Here is a 20,771-nt window from a genome sequence, read left to right as displayed (position 1 = left end):
ACGTATTGGTTGGGCTTCCCACTGAGGTAGTTAATTACTTAAACACAGTCCTTCCAAAGTAGAAAATAGAGGTACTGAACTACAATCTTTAGGGGTGCTGTTTTAGTTAAACATTTCCATTCCGCCTTTTTAGGTCAATCATTAAAGTATGAACAAATGATTATTTATTTAGCTTCAATGGACTTATCCAAATTTTACATCCACATTAACACCAATAGTTTGATCTTGAAATGCACTTCATAGAATGTGAGGAGACAATTGACATAGCCTACATTTGACTTTTAATTGAATTGTTGGCCTGGTGTGTGTTTTTATAAGCCCAGTTAATTACGACAATAAATTAGGTATTTATTAAACTGTTAGTAACCTACATTTTATTTGCCAAATGAGGTCGTGAGAGATATCAGAAGGCGCTTTTCAAGTAAGTCAATTCAAGTAAAGGAGGTGAAGTCATCCTTTCACACCGCGTGTTGAGAGTGTCTTTGAACATTAAGCGGCGCTGTAACCAAGCAACATTTTCCGTCAAGCTTAAATCCCCGGAGTGAGAGAGCTAGAGAGGGAAAGAGAGAGAGAGGGACTGGGAGGAAGAGCTCTTCCCTCTTCCTCTCTCGGTGTTCGTGCCGTACACAGCGGACCCTCTCCCCTGTCTTCTCCCCGCGCGCTCACCCTACAGGCGGCGGCAGGTGTGTGTGTGTGTGCGTGCGTGCGCATGTGTATGCGTGCATGTCCGCCGAAGCTTTTTCCACTTTGCCCACGCTTGGCGGAGACATTTGGATGTCTCGGCGCTAACTCGCACCGTGAGCAGCCCGGTCGCAGCCCGAGGATGCTGCAGTGATCGACAGCAGAGCCGCTTCTCCGCCCGGATCTCGCGCTCAGCTGTTGCTCCAGAGGGGGGTGGAAGAGTCGCAAGCAACAGAAGGAAGAAAAAACGGCACACAAAAAGCCTCAACCATGCGAAGGACTTTCTCCCGGTAGCCGTTTTCCACTTCAATTTGACCGGGGGAGCGGATGCGAGCAGAGGTCGTCCACGAGCCTCTCGTCTATTTTCTGCCCCTTTTCGTCGGAGGAGCTGTGCCAAATGGAGAAGGCGACTCCGCCGCCGCCCCCCCAGCCGCAGCTCCAGCTGTCGATAGCGAAGGCTGAAAGTCCGGCGGAGGACATCTCCGGCGTAGCCGACGAGGAGCTGCTCAAGTGGACCAAGGAGGATCTGGTGCGGCGGCTGAGGCGATCCGAGGCCGACAAGATGAGCGTGATTCTGGACCACGGGAATCTCATCCGAGAGGTCAATCGCAGCCTCCAGCTGCACTTGAACGAGATCAGGGGGCTGAAGGTGAGGGGGCGCGCGTTGGTGAAGGATGAGATCATAGTTTCGGAGCGCACCTGAGAACGCGCATAGTATTATGGGGGGGGGGGGGGGGGGTTACGAGAACAGATGGCATTGCTGGAGTTCACTGTGGCATTGGGAGGGCCTGGATGAGAATCTGAGGTGGATGGGTGTAGACTCTGGGTTTCATGGGCAGCTCAACCTAAGTTAGGCGTTTAGGTGCATGTTTTTTGGGCGGAGGTTTTAGTCTTATAATTAAGAGTCCACATTGGAAGGGAAATCAATGTCAAATTGTATCCTTACAATGCAGCTTAGAATAGAACAAGTATGTTGGCCAATGAGGTTAAAAGTCATCCTCCCAATAGGGCGTGATCTTCTATTCATTCCTCTAGCCAATGCTGAAATCTGGTGTGCAGATCTTTCTCTCTCTCTGAGCCATGCATAAGCACACACCTCACATTCCTAGACAAATCCTGCACATAAATCTATGTGTGCAGTATCATTTTGCCTTCACAACCCAGCATGCTTTGAAAGTCAATGCAAACATTTACCTTTTCAATAACATTGTATACTGCCTTCAACTTTCTCCCCTGCTATAATATTCACAAATACGGATGAGACCCAGCCTGAGGTGGCATGGGAAACACATGGGGATCATTTGCCTTTCTTGGAGACCTTGTCACCTCTCCACCAAGATGCCTAATTACACAGGAAAGAGCTGCAGGGTAAGAAAGGGAGAGAGCGTGAGAGCGTGAGAGGGAGGGGAGAGAGGAAGGAGCTCTTGGGGAGGTGAAGGAGGGACCTTTAAGTAAATGTTGGTGGTGTTAAATGTTAGGGGCGTGAAATGTCTCTGCTCAAACCTGTTCTATATCTGTGTGTGGCCTCTCCATCCCCTGCCGTGCATTGAATGGCACACAGTGAGTCAGTGCTTTTGTGGAGAAGACGGAGGATTAGGATTCCATTGCATTGTGATTGCACACAGCGATACACTGATATCTAAAAGAGTGATAAATTGCTTGAATTCGGAGAATGGTTGCAGTGATTTGTAAGTGATCAGTGATCTGAGTTTTGTTGGAATGCATGGAATAAAACATTATTTGGTTTTCAACCAAATCTGCCCTGATCAGCATTGACCTTATTTTATGAGAGCTTCTTAATTAGCTAATCATTACATCCACAGTTTAAATGTGTCTTTTCTTCTTGTAATTTCCTTCCTCTCAGGATATTAATCAGAAGCTGCAGGAGGACAACCGTGAGCTGCGGGACTTGTGCTGCTTCCTGGATGACGACCGACAGAAAGGCAAGCGTGTATCCAGGGAGTGGCAGCGCTTGGGACGTTACAGTGCCAGCATCATGCGCAAAGAGGTGGCCCTCTACCTCCAGAAACTGAAGGAGCTGGAGCTCCGACAGGAAGAGGTAATCCGGGAGAACCTGGAGCTGAAGGAGCTCTGCCTACTGCTGGACGAGGAGAAAGGGGTGGTAGCAGGAGGAGGTGGAGGAGGAGGAGGGAGTGCCGGGCTGGGAGGGTGCCGCAACTCCATAGACAGCCAGAGTAGTTTGCTACTGGTGCCCGGGCAGGGCCTCCTGCTGAGAGATGTCGGAGACGGAAGCAGCACCTCCAGCGCAGGGAGCATTGACAGCTCCGATCACCCTCAACATAAGCAGCCTCACTTGGCTCCGGGGGTGTGCGGGGTTGGTGGCGGCGGGGAAAAAGGGAGCCCCGAGCTTGTGCACAAACCCAGGTGCAGCAGCATCAGTGGAATAGGAGGTATAAGTGGGGGTGGTAGGGAGGTTCCCAGCCCTGAGCACCCTGCTGGGCGCCACCGGAGTACAAGCCTGGAGTACCCATACACGCTGCCCCAGCTATCCCGGCCGCGCTGCGGCTCCATATCCGTGCCTGACCACAGTCGAGCCATGAGGGGCCTCAGCCCGGAGAAATACGGGAGGAACGTGGGCCGGCGCAGTCCGGAGCAGCACCCCAAGCACCACAGCTCCGATCTCCTCCTGGGCCAGAGGCAGCACTTCCTGGGTCAGGGAGGCAGCGGGGAGCTCTACCAGAGGCACCACAGGAGCAGCATCAGCAGTTTGGGCTGCGGGAGCCCCGAGTCCCGGCAGGCTCATTTAGGGGCCTCTGAGCACCATGAAAAAGGCTGCGTGTTCACAGGAGGAAGCCCTGAAACTCAGAGGCACCAGTACAGCTTGAGCCCTGACCATGTGAAGTTTGGCAGCCCTGTGAGAGACGGGCAGAGGAGGCCCGCAGGAGACGAGCTGTCGCCACACCATCGCGGCATCTACAACGGCATGAATGGTAGGTTTGTTTCTGTGTGTGTGTGTGTGTGTCTGTCTATGTGTGTGTTTCATTGTGACTGCAAGGAATGTGATCAACCCATGATTTTTTTATTTTCTAATAACCTCTAAAAACTTTATAGAGGATGATTTACACTGTTTCACTCAAACCACACACACACAGACATACACACACACACAAACAAACTAGTACACTAACAGTTAACACAAATGCTTCTCAAGGTCGTATCTGTATGTGAAGGACATGGCATGGTAGACACAGTTGTTATGTAAAAATAAAAAAAAGATGCTTGATATCGGATGCACTTATTTGATTTAGAAAACAGAGATCTCTTCCTTGTTGTGACTGTTGACATATACAGCAATATTGATTTTTTTTGCCTCTCAAGAGGACTGTGGGCGATTATTTCATTATTTTACACGTTCTGTATCTAAATCGAACCGATTCGACTCAAACGAACGACGCTCGGAGAGCGATAGCTCTGTAACACGTGTGCGTCTCTCGGGCGACAAATTACCGCTCTGACTTTGCTGCACTATCTCAGTGAGATAAGTGAGAGTAAGGGATGTCAGAGAGAAGGAGGAATATCAAAGCACCAACTTGGCTGCTGTTTAAATACCCCACCGTGGCTGATAATGATTTCTGGAGTCCGAGGGAAAAAAGTGCTGAGTGGCAGACACAGAGCTGGCAGAAGCTAAAGGACAAATTCCTCAAGGTGAAATTACTGCCTGACTTTGCAATACAGGCCTGATATTACAAGAGAAACCGTGTACACAACACCGAGTAAATCCAACACAGGAAGGAGTTCAATTACATCTCACAAAGTAATATCAGTATTTATGTGCTTGCATGCTACAGGATGTTGAGTCATTTATGACTATTGATTTTTTGGATTGATATCTTTGGTCATAAAAATATATTTAGAAAGCAATGAAATTATGTGTGTGCTAACTTTCTATCTCATTAGCATTTTACTCATTTGACACATCAGGTCACAGGGAGCACTACAAAATAGACGTCGTATTATGTAACCTGTAGCCGTGGAGGAGCTCTGCCGTGGCTAATGCCCTGCGGATGTAACTGTGATCAGGGTCATCTTGTTGTTTTTTAGGGACTGAAAAATTGTTAGAAACATGGTGTAGTGGGGTTTGAGAAAAACTACGGCGAGGGATGACCCAACTATATTATGCATTCTCCCCATTTATTTAACTAAAACACTACATTCCTGAAGTGCAATAACCATATTACAGCCACTGTAGCCTTGTAAAAATGCTTTTTCTTGCCATTTTGCAATCTCTACCGATTGCAGCTGACACACACAACTTTGAGTTGGATCATCATTCCGTTTCTATCTCAAATCTCCTTTTACTCTGTAGCCCTTTATGAGATTTCAATCTTCTTGTAACCTGAAACCCTTATGATGTCTGCCAAAGGCCACGGCACATTAATGCTTTGCAAATCCTTAATTGGAAAATGTTGTGAGTGCAGTGGGCCTCACGTCCGGTGGTTTGCCAATTGTGGCATAACTGTTTATGAACTTAGCTAATCGGGACCAAACAGCCTTTGACCAGGTTCACAAAGGCTTCTTCAAGCCTGTGTCTGAGAGAAACGTGTGTGTGTGTGTGTGTGTGTGATTTACAGTAGTAGTAGACCTATCATTATATCATTCCCCATGACTCCACTGAACTGACAAGCACTCGAACTTCAAGTGCCAGAGTATTTACACTTAAATCAAGACATGCAATCACCACAGTTGAAGGTTATGCTTTTGTAGTGTTGATACTAAATTAATTGTGTCAAAATAGAATCAGACAGGCTGTATTTTAGTGTGGAATTTAGCTGACAGATTAAAAAAAAACGAAAACAAAAAAACACACTACAGGAATGAAAGTGTAGGTACCTGATGCGAGGTGGAAGTAAATAGAGCGGCTCTGTGTCCGTGTGGGTCGTCTAGTGACCCGTCCTTACTGCCATGTCCCTTTTTGCCCGAAGAGGGAATTTGATTCCTGTGACGATGTAGTACACTCCACTCACTTGGATTATCCTCTAAGCCCCGTGCACAGTATTATTTCATTTTTTTATGTGCTTGTGTGTGTGTGTGTGTGTGATTTGGATGGATGTGTCCCATCCAGTGTCAATGTAGCAGTGTTTTATTCAGACAAATGAAAGTTGCATGTTCGCGTGCCACTCGACAGCACCGAAGCTCAGGCCATTTCAATTCGTGACAAAAATCCCAGATGACAGTGACACATCATTCTGACCTTTGCCCCTCCTAATGCAAATGACCTCTGCATGTTTTAGTGAGCTTATCACACATATTCGGTCATTTCTACAGCTGGGGGAGGGGTACAATCTTTAAAGCCACCAGAAACATTCTTAGTTTTGCTTTATAAACAATAAATAAACCAGAAAATAACAAAGGGGTGTACCTACCAAGGTATATAGAGCATTCAGAGAGTACAAAGTGCATAAATTATGATAAAATAACTGCATGTCACTTTTTTTCAGTTCCTGAAACCATTTTGTTTTGCACAAATCAAATGATTGGCCTGTAATGCATGTTAAGAGTCAATCTGACTACAAATAAACGATGAAACCGTCTGCTCAGCTGGATCCAATATGCCCGTCTTCCCAAGTGATAGACTCGCTCATAGTGAAAGATAATCAGCCGTGAACACTGTAGTCTCCTGACCCAGACGGTTTGCTAAGCCTATAGGATCTCTACACTGCAGAGGGTCTTTTTCAGAAAGAGGAGAGGCTTAATCATGTTTTCTGCTTTAGCAATCACAAGTTCTGCATATTAGCTTAAGCTGCTCAGAGGATCGTGAGGAGAAAAAAAAAGGCTGCATGGGAACAAAAGAGTGTGTGAGAACCTCTGCCCTTGTGATGCCAATGCAAACACACACACACACAGTGTAAAATCCAGAAATGTTCTGTGCATAAAGCCAAGCTCTCCCCGCAGTTTACACATGTGCGTAATTTCTATATCTGAAAATCCAACAACAAATGTGTCACATCGTCCCTCCTCTCCTGGAAAAGGTTTCCTTCTCGCATCGCCTCTTCTGAATGCTGAACATGTCTTGTCATGTTGAGGAATATGTTTTCTACATGTTAAGCCCGTGTTGTGGCAGAAGAGGATTCCTCTTTGCTTGTGTTGTGTCCCCTTCTATGTTCTTCATTTGCATTGCGTTTAACTCTTATAGCGCCGTCAAGTGACAGACACTGACGGCATAATCCTCCGTTCTTGTGAATTTTATGGTGTTTTATCTGTTTGAATTAGCACGGATCATCCCACAGCCTCATTCATTCTCATTCTATTAATTTATAATTCTAGCATCATTTCATCCAGCTCCTCTGGCTGTTTGAGAGTGCTGCTGCCGGTTTGAAACAGGAAATGTTCACTGATGCTTTGGCTTCAGATAACGCTCCCCCACTCTCCACTGTCACTGTGAAAGCCAGGCGATCTCTCTTGTCTCCTCGCTTGCCTTTCTCTCTCCTCCCATCCTAATTGGCTGCCAGTGTTAACAACCAGCTGTCGGACAGAGAGAAAACTCTGAAGACAAAGTCCTCTTCCTGGAGGATGTCTGTTTGCCAGGCTGAGCCGAGGGGAGAGGGTCGAGGAAGGATTTGACCGTATTTTTCTAAGTTGTTTTTCTTCCCCTCCAAAACATCTTCTCCTCTTCCTCTGACTCCCCCTCTCTCCTCTTCTTTTCTCGTCTGCCAGGGCGAAGGATGGAAAGCACCCGCCTGATAATTTGTGGAGTCTCGCAGCCTAAGAGGCATGAAGAAACTCACATGTTTGTCGCAGCTGCTCGGCATGAAAGGATTTGGGGGAGCATAAGGCTGCAGTAATTCAAATAGATTAGTTCACCAAAGTTGTATGTTGCATAGATTGACTTTGTATCGTGTTTCTATTGCTAAAGGCTATTTAAAGGAGTATTTTATGTTTAGTTTAATTGATCACAGTGAAGGAATGAGTGCAGGTTAGAAGCTTCAGAGAGAGTTTGGCCTGAGGCCACCAGAGGTGTTTCCCAAGGTGGATGTCTTTGTCACAACCCTGTAAATGGAAAAAAATCTTACTTTTAAATGCTATGATGGTATCTGAATTTGTAATCACACCTGAGACCAATTACCCTAAACACCCCCTGTAGGCCATCAGTGCAGCTATTTACCAAGGAGTGCATGATTAGGCTTTTTCTTTATCTACCTCCAGTGCATATCCTTTGTCATTCTTAATCAAGCCGTCTCAGCTTTTTCTATTTAAAGCTTGCTTCTCCTGGAGGGATCAAACAATGTACAATCCCGGTCCTTTGCCCAAAATTCCAGTCAAAGGCTCATGACAACAGGAATATCTTTGGGAAATGGAGTGTGAAATGTCTGAAACAAGAGAACAACATTTTTGCATGGTAAATAATAAATCAGGGGGAGGCGAGGAGAATGACAATGTACTGCAGATCTAATACATACAAACGTGTGTGTTCATCTTCAGCATTCTGTCACTCTCATGTGTCTCGATTTTTTTTCTTTTAAAACTGCTTATTCAATCAGTATTTATGTAGACATGGAGCAGTTGGCCACTGCATGGTGCATCCCAAACACCCCCCCCCCCCCTACCAGCAGTAGCTGTGTGAGTTACGAGGGAGGCCGCTCAGCGTGTACGGGCGTCGCTGCAGCCCAAACCCCAGAGGGATCTGCCAAATGTGCCGCAGTAGCTGCAGTCCTTCGGTAGACACGCAAACCCAGTGGAAGCGGGAGCAGTGTTCGCCCTTACCACGCCGCGCCAACGGGGAGCGGCCCACTGGGCTGAGAGGGAAAGAAGCTTGCTAAGCCAGGTAATTAACTGGAAGTTGAGGAGCTGCCATGCGCGAGGGCGGGACTGCGCCCCCGAGGGAACGTCTGTCAGTCCCAAAGTCAGCAGCAGTAACCGTACGTCGTGTTGCCATGCGATGTTGCATGATGACGCCGTTTCTCACGCTGAGTCTGAGGGCAGCAGGGGACGAGGTGAGCGGAGCTGGACAAATGTAACTGAGTGCATCAGGTGCACGTACACGTACGTGTGCAGCTGTTTGTTTAGCAGCTGTCAGGCATCTCCATTTGACACCAGGAAGATGGGATACTTATTTCAGTCCATGCATTGGGTGCAATGATTATATTGTTTATTCAGCCTTTGTTAAGGAGCATTCGTAGAATTAATAGGAGAAATAAATGGGTTTTCAGGTTACGCACTCATAGTCAATAACTGCATGTCATCCCAAAATAAGAGAAGTGCTGTTAATTATCATCTCTTTAGGAAAATGATTTAAATCTGATTTTGGCATTTGGCGGAGTTCAATTTCAGCCCGGAGGAATTTTTCCAAAATTTGACGGGTTTGCAAAGAAGAAAAGTATTAAGAACTTTATACAATCCTGTCGCGAATGGCCTCTACATCTACATTTAAATGTCCCATGGAGGCCTCAGTAATGAATTTAGACTGTTTCATAACAAATTCTATTGAATTCAGTGAATTCCTGTCATTAATAAAGGCTTAAATGGAAAGATAATATCCATGAGTCCTTAATGTTGCATAACAGTTCCATGTATTCCATGTCTGGAAAGGGGATCAAAGTTTAACCTTCAGAAGGTACTGCTCATTCCAGACCTGGTACTGGATTGAATTTAGCAATGGTACATTCTGTGCAGGAGAATCCAACTTTTAATCTCAGAGGAAGAGGAAGATTTTAATAGTTGTGCATTTGTATCACTCATCAATCTGTAATGATGAGCTTCTTTGCTGCTACCATCGCATGTGTGGATGGATTTTACAGCCTCAACATCTTTTATAACACGTTTGAACAGAACGTGAGATAACATATTGGGACCATAACAAGTCTAAACATTTTTATACCTCCCTTTCCCGACACGCAGGATGTAGGTTTCCATTTCCTGGGGCATAAATCTCTGGTCCGTATTGTGCATTATGTGCATTTGATGTAATGTTTTTCCTGATGAGAATGACAGCGAGGCATGTGTGCAGCTCCCATTACTGCGGATGAATGGGTTTATCCGACCGAGGTAAAAAGGACTGGCCATGTTCATATCGTTATCGCTTAGTTCTCTTCTAGAGAAGTCTTTTAGTCTGTGCGATTTCCTCTCTGAGATATTGAAATCAATTTCACTGCTCCACACTAACTGGCTCATTTCCTTTGCTCTTACTGCAAAAAGGTGCTTTTATTTACATCTTTCAATGGGCTTTTTGAGCACTTCAGCTGCAGGTAGAACATGTCAATTAAATAATTCCTGTGCTTGTTGCTTTGAACTGTAGGTGTTCTTTTCTGTGCTAGTGTGCTAACATCTTTTCAATAGTTAACTGATGAATTTACCGTAATTGAGCAATTAAATGGTATATTGATGCTCTGATTTGAATTACGGGATGCAGTCTTTTTCGGCACATAGCCGTTGTTTCCTTAATGTGAGGAAAGCTGTGTGATTTATTTGTGTGTGTGTGTGGTTTATTTTAAGAGCAAAAGAATGTAAATGTCCACACCTAATTGTAACCCCAAAGGCCCCGTACAGCAGCGTTAATGTCAGCCCATCCCTCAGGCTCCCTCAGGCTCCCTCGGGACACGATCGTACATAAATCCTATACTTCACTAAAGTGCTCTGAAGCAAACTGCCTTCACATTGTTTTTCATTTCTGATGCAACACATTGTATTGTTTCTATCTTAATACAAAGCGCATTTCAACATGCGCAACTACAGAAGGATTAGTTGTTTTCATCAGGGAGAGGAGGGATGAAACAGTGTGAGAGAGTGTAAACAAGTTTCAGCCACAGGACATGGGTCACCAAGGTCCCAAGGCTTGTGGGAGTTGAGGAGACACAAGCCATTAAAGGAAGAGAGGAAGCAGCAAAGCATCGTGGGCTACTGGAAATATGACATCATCCACAGCTGGTGCAATAACCAATATTGTGTCTCATCCTCACCCATCTGAGCCCCTCTCACACACACACACACACACACACGCACGCACGCACGCACACACACACACACACACACACACACACACACACCATAATGTTCGACACACCACTGTATGCCTGCCCTGTTATTTTATTCAACAGCGCTGAGCAGCGATGTGTAGTGACATGTTAAAAATGGAGAACAGCAGTTTATGAAGCAAATGTCTGCTTAAATATGAATGCATTCACCTTTGCTAGTTGTAGCAGAATGAGGATCCCACACCACTGTGAACACAAGCCTTGTAGAACTTGAGCACTGAGGACAACAGAAGAATTGAGGGCTGGCGATGTGCCCTCGCCTGTATAAATCTTTCTGATGGTATTTTTCTTCCTACTCTGCTGATCTCTTTTGTTTAAATATTAAACACAGAAATGGCTTCTGATTTAAGAAGAATGAGTTCCGGTACACTTACAATAACAACAATAATTCCTGGTAGTATTTAAAATGTCAAGAGCAGTAGACTCTCTTTTCATGTAGATACGTGTAGCTCTGTCTGTGCCACTGAGATCACCAAGTCAAAAGAACCACACGCACCCCCCCCCCCCCCCCCCCCCCACACACACACACAGTCACACAGCTCTTCTGGCCTACCAGGTTCCAATTATCCAGTTTACTCCAGTGAGTTTCATGCTCTCATCTCTTCAGCCTCACTGTGAGCCAAACTGCAGAAACTGTGGCTTCCAGTCATTTTCTGTTTGTTCCCGCTGCCATCTCTACCTTCATTATAGTCCTTACACAGTTCACAGGCTACACGTACGATTAGTTCGTGTAGCCTGTGAACTGTGAACAGTGTGACAGCATCCCCTTTCTTCTTCCTGTGTTTTGATACTCGGCATAGTCTTGATGTGATAATACATGTGAGCTTTAGTAATAAAAAGGGGTTGGAGCAACACAAGGAATTAGTTAGACCCAGCCTTAAATACATATAATCATAATAATGAAGAGTAATAAAATGATTCCTCTGAAAACAGCAGTAATTTCTCAGAAATATGCGTATGTGGACATCCAAATGGGCAGTAAGGCAATTCCTCACTCGGAGTCCAGCTGTTTTTGATAAAGGATTGTTTCACATGTCTGGAAAGGAGTTTATTTACTATTCTCATTATCTCACCATGGAGCTAGAGCCAGGAGCTTATTTAACATAAAGACTCCACATAAAACAACAAGGGGTAGTTTTTCATGTTCTCTGTTTGTGCACAGATTAAACAGTAGTCAGATACCCCCTGCTTTCATTCTCTCTGCTATGCTAAACTAATGACCTACCTGCTCCAGCTCCACCGTTATATTACGAGGAAGCAGGTGAAACCAATCCGAGTACAATGTTTTAGTGTAAAAAACAAACACTTACTGCATTGCGTAAGTGGGTAAAGCTGATAAAAAATATGTTTGCATGAATTCATCAGATTAAATGAACTATGCGGTAGGGCGAGAACAGGCCAGAACACAAAGTGTACTTTCTTTGTGATAGCGATACGAGCAGAAAGCACAGCCACGGCAACACGTTTAAAAGTTTAAACCAGGGACTCGGGACCGTAATTCTTTTTGTTCTGCACGAACGTAGCCTCAAGGAGCAATTAAATATCAGTGTGGCGAGTAGCATCAGGATTTAGAGCAGTGATTCTCAACTGGTGGGTCGCGGACCCGTTTTTAGCGGGTCGCGGGCCTTTGCATGGGAAAATAAAAATTAGAAAAAAAAGAAAAAAAATCATCCTGTGATTTTATTTTGAAGGGACTTTTTTAATGCAGTGAAGTGTCGTTTTTTTTGCCAGCTTGATGTTGAATAAATTTGAGATGTTGAGAATGTTCCTCGATTTGGGTCGCGGCTTGTCATTAAGGGGTAATGGTGGGTCCTGGAGCCAGACCAGTTGAGAACCACTGATTTAGAGGACGGTTTATTAGGATTTCAATTTGTAATTCTACAGGTTCCAACAAGTGAAAATGAAACTCTTCACATTCCCTGTCTGTGTAGCCTGTGTGTCTGGTCTGGATTTGACCTTTAAGATAGTAGATGTCAACAGGCTCCAGCTTCTCCAAAACAGGACTTGGACCTGTGCGCCGCTCTCCGGCAATCTTTGGTTGAATTTGAAAAGTGCAGCCTCAGTAAATGCCACCGTGATGTTATTAATTCTTTACACATAGCCGTTCATAAGAAAGACAAGCCCCGCGGTGTCTCTCCAGGACTGACTGGCCAGGATTAACCACCAGTGTAGTCACTCAGCCGACAATCCAGTGCAGCAGGAGCAGCCAAAGCGATGAAGCACCTCAGATCTCAAACGACATCCACTTGGAAGTCTAGTCTCACAAGACCGGGGCATTTCTCACATGAATCCATAAACACCCTACTCTTTTTTTTCTGTTCCGGCTAGTTAAGGATCTCTGTACTGCACACTCCAGGGTTCATCCGCGTGCCCCAGAGTGGCTCGTGACGGCACTGACTTTTAGCGGCCGAGGGGACGTCAAAGGGAAGGCCCCCCCGGAAGGTCACTGATCCACCATGCATCTCCACATGCCAGCCAGCCTGAATAGTGTATGTGCCAGATTGTTCAGAGATCTGAGGGAATGGACGTGTGAAATGACGTTGCATTGATCAGTCGAGAGAGGGAGGGGGGGGGGGGTGTGACGAGGATCAAAGAGGATTGGGAGAGCAGGTTCTCGTGTTTACTGGCATGGTTCAGACTTAAATAACAACATTATTTCCTAATTAGGAGACATTCTTACAGATACACCACTCACTCAGACTTTACTTTTCAGCGCTACTCTGAAATCCCCAAATCTTCTCTGGAATCAATAGACGCCCGATTTCGTTATAAAGCGCGTTGAACCTCTGTGGGCTTTAAAGATTGAAGATTAGTACTCATATTTTGATTACGGGTGTCTGGCAGGAACAGTGATTCCTTCCATGTGGGAGCAGCTCCTTCCCGACCAATCGCCCACATCACTTTGTGGGGAAATTTCGAGGCTTTCACTTGAGCTCTGGTGTACATAGGTGTAATTCAAGGGAGCTTAGGCCCCACATTATTCTTGAGTAATCACATTATCTTGCTCTGACCCTCACACAGGCCTCTTTCCTCTACACATCTCTCACATACCCTCAAATCCAATTTGGGGTTCAACGCCCTGCCTATAACTAAATCAACAAAGCCCCTCCAAGTGCTCTGTATGTTTTCACGCTATACAACTCTCCTTCAACAGATCTCAAGGCAAGCTTTATTAGACATGGATCAAGTTCACTTTAAAGGGATTTTCCTGGATTTTGGCACATGGCGTCTGTGTGTTCACAGGACTCCTCTATCACTAGACCGCAGTCTGTAATCTTGTGCCCCTTGTGTGTGACTGCAAACCGTGGGACAGAAAATCCATTAAAGCTAATTGTTCTCGTCCATCAGTCCAAAGACCAAGTTTGCTTCATACCAACTGTATCGTTTCTGCTCGCTCTTTAGATGTTTTTGAACCAAGCATTTCTTGTTGCCGTTGTACTCCTGACCGTAAGCATTGCAGGTGTATTCAGTCAGGAATACAAATATGACCCGCCCGAAAATGATGCAACAAGACAGAAATATGAAACATGTGTGAAACTGATCTGGAGCTAATGAGCTTAAGAACAGGGAGGCGGCCACCTTCATATGGCAGGGTGAAGACGAGGCTCTGCAGACATGTGTTTATTATTAAAAATTCCTGTGGAACACATCTGGTACAAATCACATTGCAAAGCGTTTATTTTGCCCCAATATAACCAACGTTCTGACATGAATCCCTAAAACATTGTAATAGCTTCAGCACTCTGAGATCTAAACGCCTATCATGTACAGTTCCCATAGATGTCCTGTGTCTTTGTGTGTCTTTGTTTGTCTTGTCAGGACGAATGTGATCATGTGTCTACTGCTCTCCCTCGAACCGATCTATGAGCTTGGCTCCGGCCGTGAAAACAATTCCATTCAGTACATTCTGACCTCCAGATGAAAATTCCCCGCAGCCCTACACGGCATCTCACGACTAGTGAGGGAAAGGCCAGGAAACTCAACGAAGGTGGCTCGCAGAATCTTTCATGAACTCAGCGGTCACAGGAGCGTTATGAATCTTTAATGAGAGACGTGAGCTTGCCAAGGAGAGGAAATGTGCTGAAAACATGATTATAGGCTCGTGAGAGAGAGAGAAAGAGAGCAAGGGAGACTCAAACAAGGGGGCAAAGATGAAAGAATTGTTCTGAAGGGCAAACTATGTACAGAGAGATAATATCTTTTTAAACTTGGACCGCTTTAAGGTAAAGGCATTTTTCACATTTTCCCCCAAACTAAGTTGTGGCCGAAGGTTTAAACTTTCAAACACCTTTACACTAACACAATTTTGTTTGGAAGCAACATTTTTCTTGCCAAGCAGAAAAAAAACCCCCACAGAATTTTGGTCAGGGATGTCGAGCTAGAGACCCTTACGTATGTTTACGGATTGTTGTTTATTGCAATGTATTACTTCTTAAACCAAATAAATCATCTTCCAGTGAATTCTAAAAGCTCATTCACCTGCACAATTTGGGTGTTACTATTGTCTCCAAATTCTTTGAGGTTAAAGTAGAGAAATATGAAAGCGTATGAGATTACCTGTACTGAAAGAAGGAAATGTGCTTATTAGCTTTGTAGCCTTTGGGTTGGATGAGAACACTGTCTTGTCTGGATATGATGTTGAGTTAGAGCCTCAGGGCAATAGCTGTATTTTAGCATAAAGGGTCTAAACACCTTTGCCACCAGGCAGCTCTGAGCCTCACTTATTAACACAAACTATATATCTTTTTTTTATCTGTTTTTTTAATCTGTTTTATCTGTTTTACCAAAATAAAGTCGTACAGCAATCTGCGGTTTTGTTGTTTCAAGTGTTCTTTTCCAGGCTATGCTTCCGGGAAAAGGCTCCCTTCATTTTTAGACATGAGCGGGGTAAATATTCAGGCTGTTTTTGCCAAAAAGGGTGTCTCGGACAATTACCAATCATATCTATTCTGCTAATAAAAGAATATCTACAATCTCCATAATCATCTTTTATTAATGACTACATTTCCCATTTTTGTAGCAGTATGAAAAGACGGAGGTCATGAAATCATGAGATAAATCTGTCCCTCTTCTTGTCAGAACCACACGTTCAAAACATGTCTCGCTCTTCTCCTCTCCTCTGTCACAGCTTTGATATCAGCCGGCTGCTGCACCAACAACTGCAGAAATGTCAAGCTATGGGACAGGTAAGAACACTCCTCAGAGTCTTTCAAAGAACGAACAACGGCCTAATGCTGTAATACCGTAGCTCACGTTTTTAATCGTACCTTTGGCCCTCAGCCCTGACACCCTTTCACATTCACCACTTGGGTTGGATTGTGTTTTTGAGGACAAACAGCAATAGCTCTGTTGGGATTGGACAGAAAAACTGAATATTTTCACCCTGTCCCCGTGTGAATGATTCAATGAAACAATATCTGAGAATAATATTCGGAGGCGATGGCATGTCATTGCAGGGTCAGCCCTCGAGCTAGCCCAGCGTGCTAACTCCAGATGAGTGATGTGTTTGCGTTCTTGGTGTGGCCCCGGTGTAATCACAGTGGGTTTACAGTGGGGGTACGGAGTCAGGGGTGACCCTGTCCCGTCCCTCTGTGTGCCATCCCACATCTTCAATCAGGCCCCAGTGGGAGTGTGTTAATATTTAATCACTGCGAGACAAGACATACCTGCTTCCTGCTGCATCGCCGCGCCCCCACTAGGCAGAGCGCATGCACACATGAACGTGCATAAAACACACTTATTCTCACAGTCATTCTCTCTTAAACAGTGATCTTTTCAACCCGTGGACAAATGCGTCCTCTCCTTTTTCTTTCTCATCAGTCTTTTTCCGTGCTATTCCCTCTGTGCCTGGCCTTTTTCCGCCCACTCCAACTTACTATCACACAATCATTTCAGGGACTTGAGGATCGGAAGAAAGTGTACTCCAAAAGAAAACCTTTTTTGGAAAAACCCATTGGCCCTCATGCATCTGGACCAAAATCCACTTATTAAAAATGTATTAGCAATTAGCAATGTATTGTATAAGATTTGAATATTGGCTTTATATGGTATGGTATGGTATATATGCTCTATATGGTTATGGTTTGTGTTAACATGAGTCAGTTGATCTTTTTGGCAAAAGAAGTTACAGTTAAAAGTACCTATTTTATAAATGTTTTAACTAAGCCTAACCCAGCAGAGACCGGGCTCAATGGATGAATAATCAACAATAAGTCAATTTAATACCGCACATATCATCAAGCATCTCATGAAATACGCGTGTCAATCCAAGCACAAACATAAAATCTCTCAAGGACGATTTGCATTCAATCAGAAGAGACTTCTGAACTTTTAACAATGATTTATCAAACTAGCAAAAGTATTTAAAGGGCATAGTTGTTGGTGCTTGGACTCCATCCATCCGTAAGACGGAGCAGGGGCCGGGATGCCGAGATGAGAGAGGAGGCATTTCCCCCCCTCTGAGAGTCCAGACACACCAGGTGGTAGTAGCAAATGAGTCGCTCCAATCCTTTACATTACATGTTATTTAGCTGACGCTTTTATCCAAAGCGACTTACATTGCATTATTACCCATGCATTACATTTTTGCCTAGGGAGCAATTAGGGGTTAGGTGTCTTGCTCAGGGAATCCTCTGCTACCTTGGGTTTTCCTGCTGATTAGAGGTGAAACCATCTACCAAACACTGTTGCCAAAAGCATACATTGGCTCGGCCACATTTATCCGTTGCTCTATCAATACTACCTTGCACATATTGTGTAAAACATCTCTTCTTCCTGTTGTTCTCTTCCTGTGCAGCTTTGATGCCTCCTCTTGACCCCAGCTCCCCTCAAGCGGAGCAGAGGTCACAGTGGTAAAGCCCTCCTCTGGCCTTCATGGACACGAGAGCCCCTGGATGCCATCTTCTCCGACTCCGGATGGCCTGCCGTCCACGGCTCCTTCCACGTCCATAGCCCTGAAACAGCCCGCCTCCATGTTATCATTTCTACATATCGAGAGTTTATGAGGAGAGGGGGTTTTGGGGAAGGATGCTATTAGCACGGATGGAAAATCTCGCAAAGACTGCCACAGCTCAATGGATTAGAGCGGATATCTCTCCCTTCCGACTGTGACACAGCTACGTCCCAGAGACACGGAGGGACGCTGGAGATCAGTGAGAGAAGATAGAGGACTCTTTAGTATTTGTGGCTGCTATCCTCTGTTTACAAATGTTCACCATTGGCGGAGAAGCACATGAATTAACATTTCTATCTTAACCTTTATTTGTCCGCTGCTCCCTGTCTAACCTCTTCCTCCCTCGTCCCCTTCATCTTCAAATACCCCTTATCTTCAGTGTGTAATGAGACTGGTGTAATCTAATGTTTTGTCTCTCCAATCCAGCTGCTCACATGGTTGCCATTTTCTTCAATGTTTTCAGACGTTTCAGCTGAATTTAAAAAACAAACAAAAAGCATATTTGTCAAAGATGTTCTAGCAAAGTAAAAAGAAACCTCTTCCTGTGTCTTAAACCGAGATGGGCATCATTACAAGCTGCTGACAGATGTTCTAGTTCTATAAGATGCAAATGTTCAGGTGTAATCTTTCTTTTTTGTATCATCTTCTTTGCTCTCTTAAAGCGCCTATATTGAAGCTGGGGAGAAGATTATATGTTTCTCCATGTGTTTTTTTTACAAGGAAGTAAAGTCCAAGTAAAAAGTAGATTATTGGAATAGTTTTCTATATATCTATATATAAATATATTATAATTATTATTTTTGACTTACTGGTGTTAGAACTATTATATGAAGATGCATATGATATATAACCAATAATAAACATAACTTCTTTATGTAAAAGTGCATTGCTTGTTCAGGTTTTATTTTGGTTTGCTGTATAATGACTCAGGCAAGAGTGTGCTGACCTTTACAGCCAAATGTCATATTAGACACATTTGTTAATGCCGATTATAGGTTAGGAAAGTCACATACACCAGGAATGAATATAAAGGATCAGAGCTAGCTGTTTCTCAGTTATTTGGCGCAAACCCATATGGTTCAATAATGATTATAATGCCAGAAGGGCATCCTAACTGTCGCACATTAAACATCCTACGTCGCCTTTTCCCATCCTGTCGGTTTTGAGACAATGGGGTCAAACTGGGAGGAATTTCCTGTTAAGTCACTGGAGCTGTAACAAGCAGATCCCCTTCCTCTGCACCCGTCGCCTTTCCTCACATCCTGACGCCTCAATCCAGTTGTGCTACAACATCTGCTACACTGCTAAGGATTTCTGACACCTATATATGTGTGGGGGGGTGCTTTTATGATTTGATTAAAGGGTAAAGCTGAAGATGTAACAATGATGTGGACCATCTCTTGAAAACTTACTGTCCATGGCTCTATTTCTACTAAAAAGGTACAACTTTAAAAGCTGGTCACGAAAATAAAGTTTCATCAAATGAATTAAATTTCCTGAACTTAGCAGTGAGTTTTTTAACGAATGCAGTCAAGGAGAACTAAACACAGCATTTCTCTAACATTTTGCAGCCGGAAATTAACAAACGTTTGGTGCTCTTTTGAGAAGTTAGAGGGCAGCAAATGCAGCATCGAATCAAAATGAACTACAATGGTCATATTTATCATAATAAAGCGGTGTGTTATCCAATAGTGTGGCTCAAAGGCTTATTTTTAATAGTTTGAAGAACAAAGGCTCTCTTATGAACAGAAGAACAAAATATATCAGACTGCAAGGTCACAACAAATACCAATATGTATTAGGTCATCCACTGGGTTTAAGGATTATCAGTGCACTCAGCGACGCAAACTCAGGCTGATTTAGTTTGATGGGATTGCTGCGAGTGATTAGGATTTACTTATTTGCCTCAGAAAATGTCTTTAATGAGGGTCTGCGCTCTGCTGGGCTTAAATCAGAAAACTTTGTAGTGCTGCTACATATGGTCCTCCTATGGGATGCCCTGCTAGAACCGAGTAGTCGCCTTATCTGTGAAGCAGCCACTGTTGTTGCAGCGCAAAGTAAAATTAACCGTGATAGGAAGGATTTTGCTTACATGTAGGGAAAGGGGAAAGTTATTTTTGGTCGTTCTCGGGTATAAATGTTGGAATCAGTGCAATATTTTTAGTGTATGTAATTAAATTAATATGGTGGCATGAATGTAGAGTTATACAATACTTAATGGGATTGCTCATTTGTTACTTCCACATCAAAGTACCTCATGTGTGTGTGTGTGTGTGTGTGTGTGTGTGTGTGTGTGTGTGTGCACCCACAGATATTCTCCCTCTGTGTACATGTGTGCATCTATAAAGAGATGTGTGTGAGCATGCGCCTGTTAACGCGCGGCTGAACATGCAGAGTCATGTGGGTGGGTGCATTTCAGCCAGCCAGTGGCAGGTTGATTAAGACACACCCTCGACTGCTTATCCAGGAGGAGAAAGTGTGTGTGTGTGTGTGTGTGTGTGTGTGTGTGTGTGTGTGTGTGTTTGTATTGATTTGTCTTCCACAGTGCTGTATTTATGTAGAGTAGGTGTGTTGGTGAGCTGAGGTTTATGTGTTTGAGTGTGTGTGTGTGTGTGTGTGTGTGAGAGCATGCAGCGCCACTGATGTGCTCTGCTGCATTGCAGCATGTCCTGCCCATCCCGAGGTCGCCGCCGTCGTCCCCCGTCAGGGTTCTGCTCCAAGGTCGCAGCAGGTCAATCCTCCCCGTCTGCACACCCAGCCGATAAAAAAACCACACCAGATCCTACGGACACCAGAAGAAACCAGAACCGGAGATAACCAAACTGCAACTTCATGCAACCATACTGCATACTGCACAATGAGCCATCAACGTGGGGAACAAATAAAACATATTTGACCATGGGCGTTTCTTGTGATTGTGTTTAGAAATGTGCTTTTGGTTCACTGAGTTATTAGCAACTAGTTGCTGGTGAGTACAATTCAAAGGGGGCAAATAATGATTCATCATCTAGAGGGGGTTCAACGGAGACGCAAACAAACAGATCCTCCCTGTGGGGGCGTCGCGGTGAGCTCTCTGGTGTAAAACATGAACCACTTCAGAGGTATCGTACAGGAACGGGAACATCCCTGATGATATTCTCTCTGTACTA

At 44.4% G+C, this 20,771-nt stretch overlaps 1 protein-coding gene across 1 annotated transcript; it reads left to right on the top strand.

Moving 5' to 3' along the window:
- Positions 1 to 264: 264 nt before the first annotated feature.
- ccdc85al (coiled-coil domain containing 85A, like) lies at positions 265 to 19,225 on the top strand. The gene is made up of 4 exons (XM_037472317.2): positions 265 to 1,330; positions 2,546 to 3,632; positions 15,799 to 15,856; positions 17,467 to 19,225. The coding sequence occupies exons 1-4, from the start codon at positions 1,079 to 1,081 to the stop codon at positions 17,483 to 17,485; spliced, it is 1,416 nt and encodes a 471-aa protein (XP_037328214.2). The 5' UTR covers positions 265 to 1,078; the 3' UTR covers positions 17,486 to 19,225.
- The last annotated feature ends 1,546 nt before the right edge of the window (positions 19,226 to 20,771 follow it).

The sequence above is a fragment of the Pungitius pungitius genome, chromosome 9 (assembly GCF_949316345.1).
Source record: "Pungitius pungitius chromosome 9, fPunPun2.1, whole genome shotgun sequence".
Taxonomy (NCBI): Eukaryota; Metazoa; Chordata; class Actinopteri; order Perciformes; family Gasterosteidae; genus Pungitius; species Pungitius pungitius.
The sequence above is the reverse complement of the archived record's forward strand: the minus strand, read 5'-3'. Positions and strand labels throughout refer to the sequence as shown.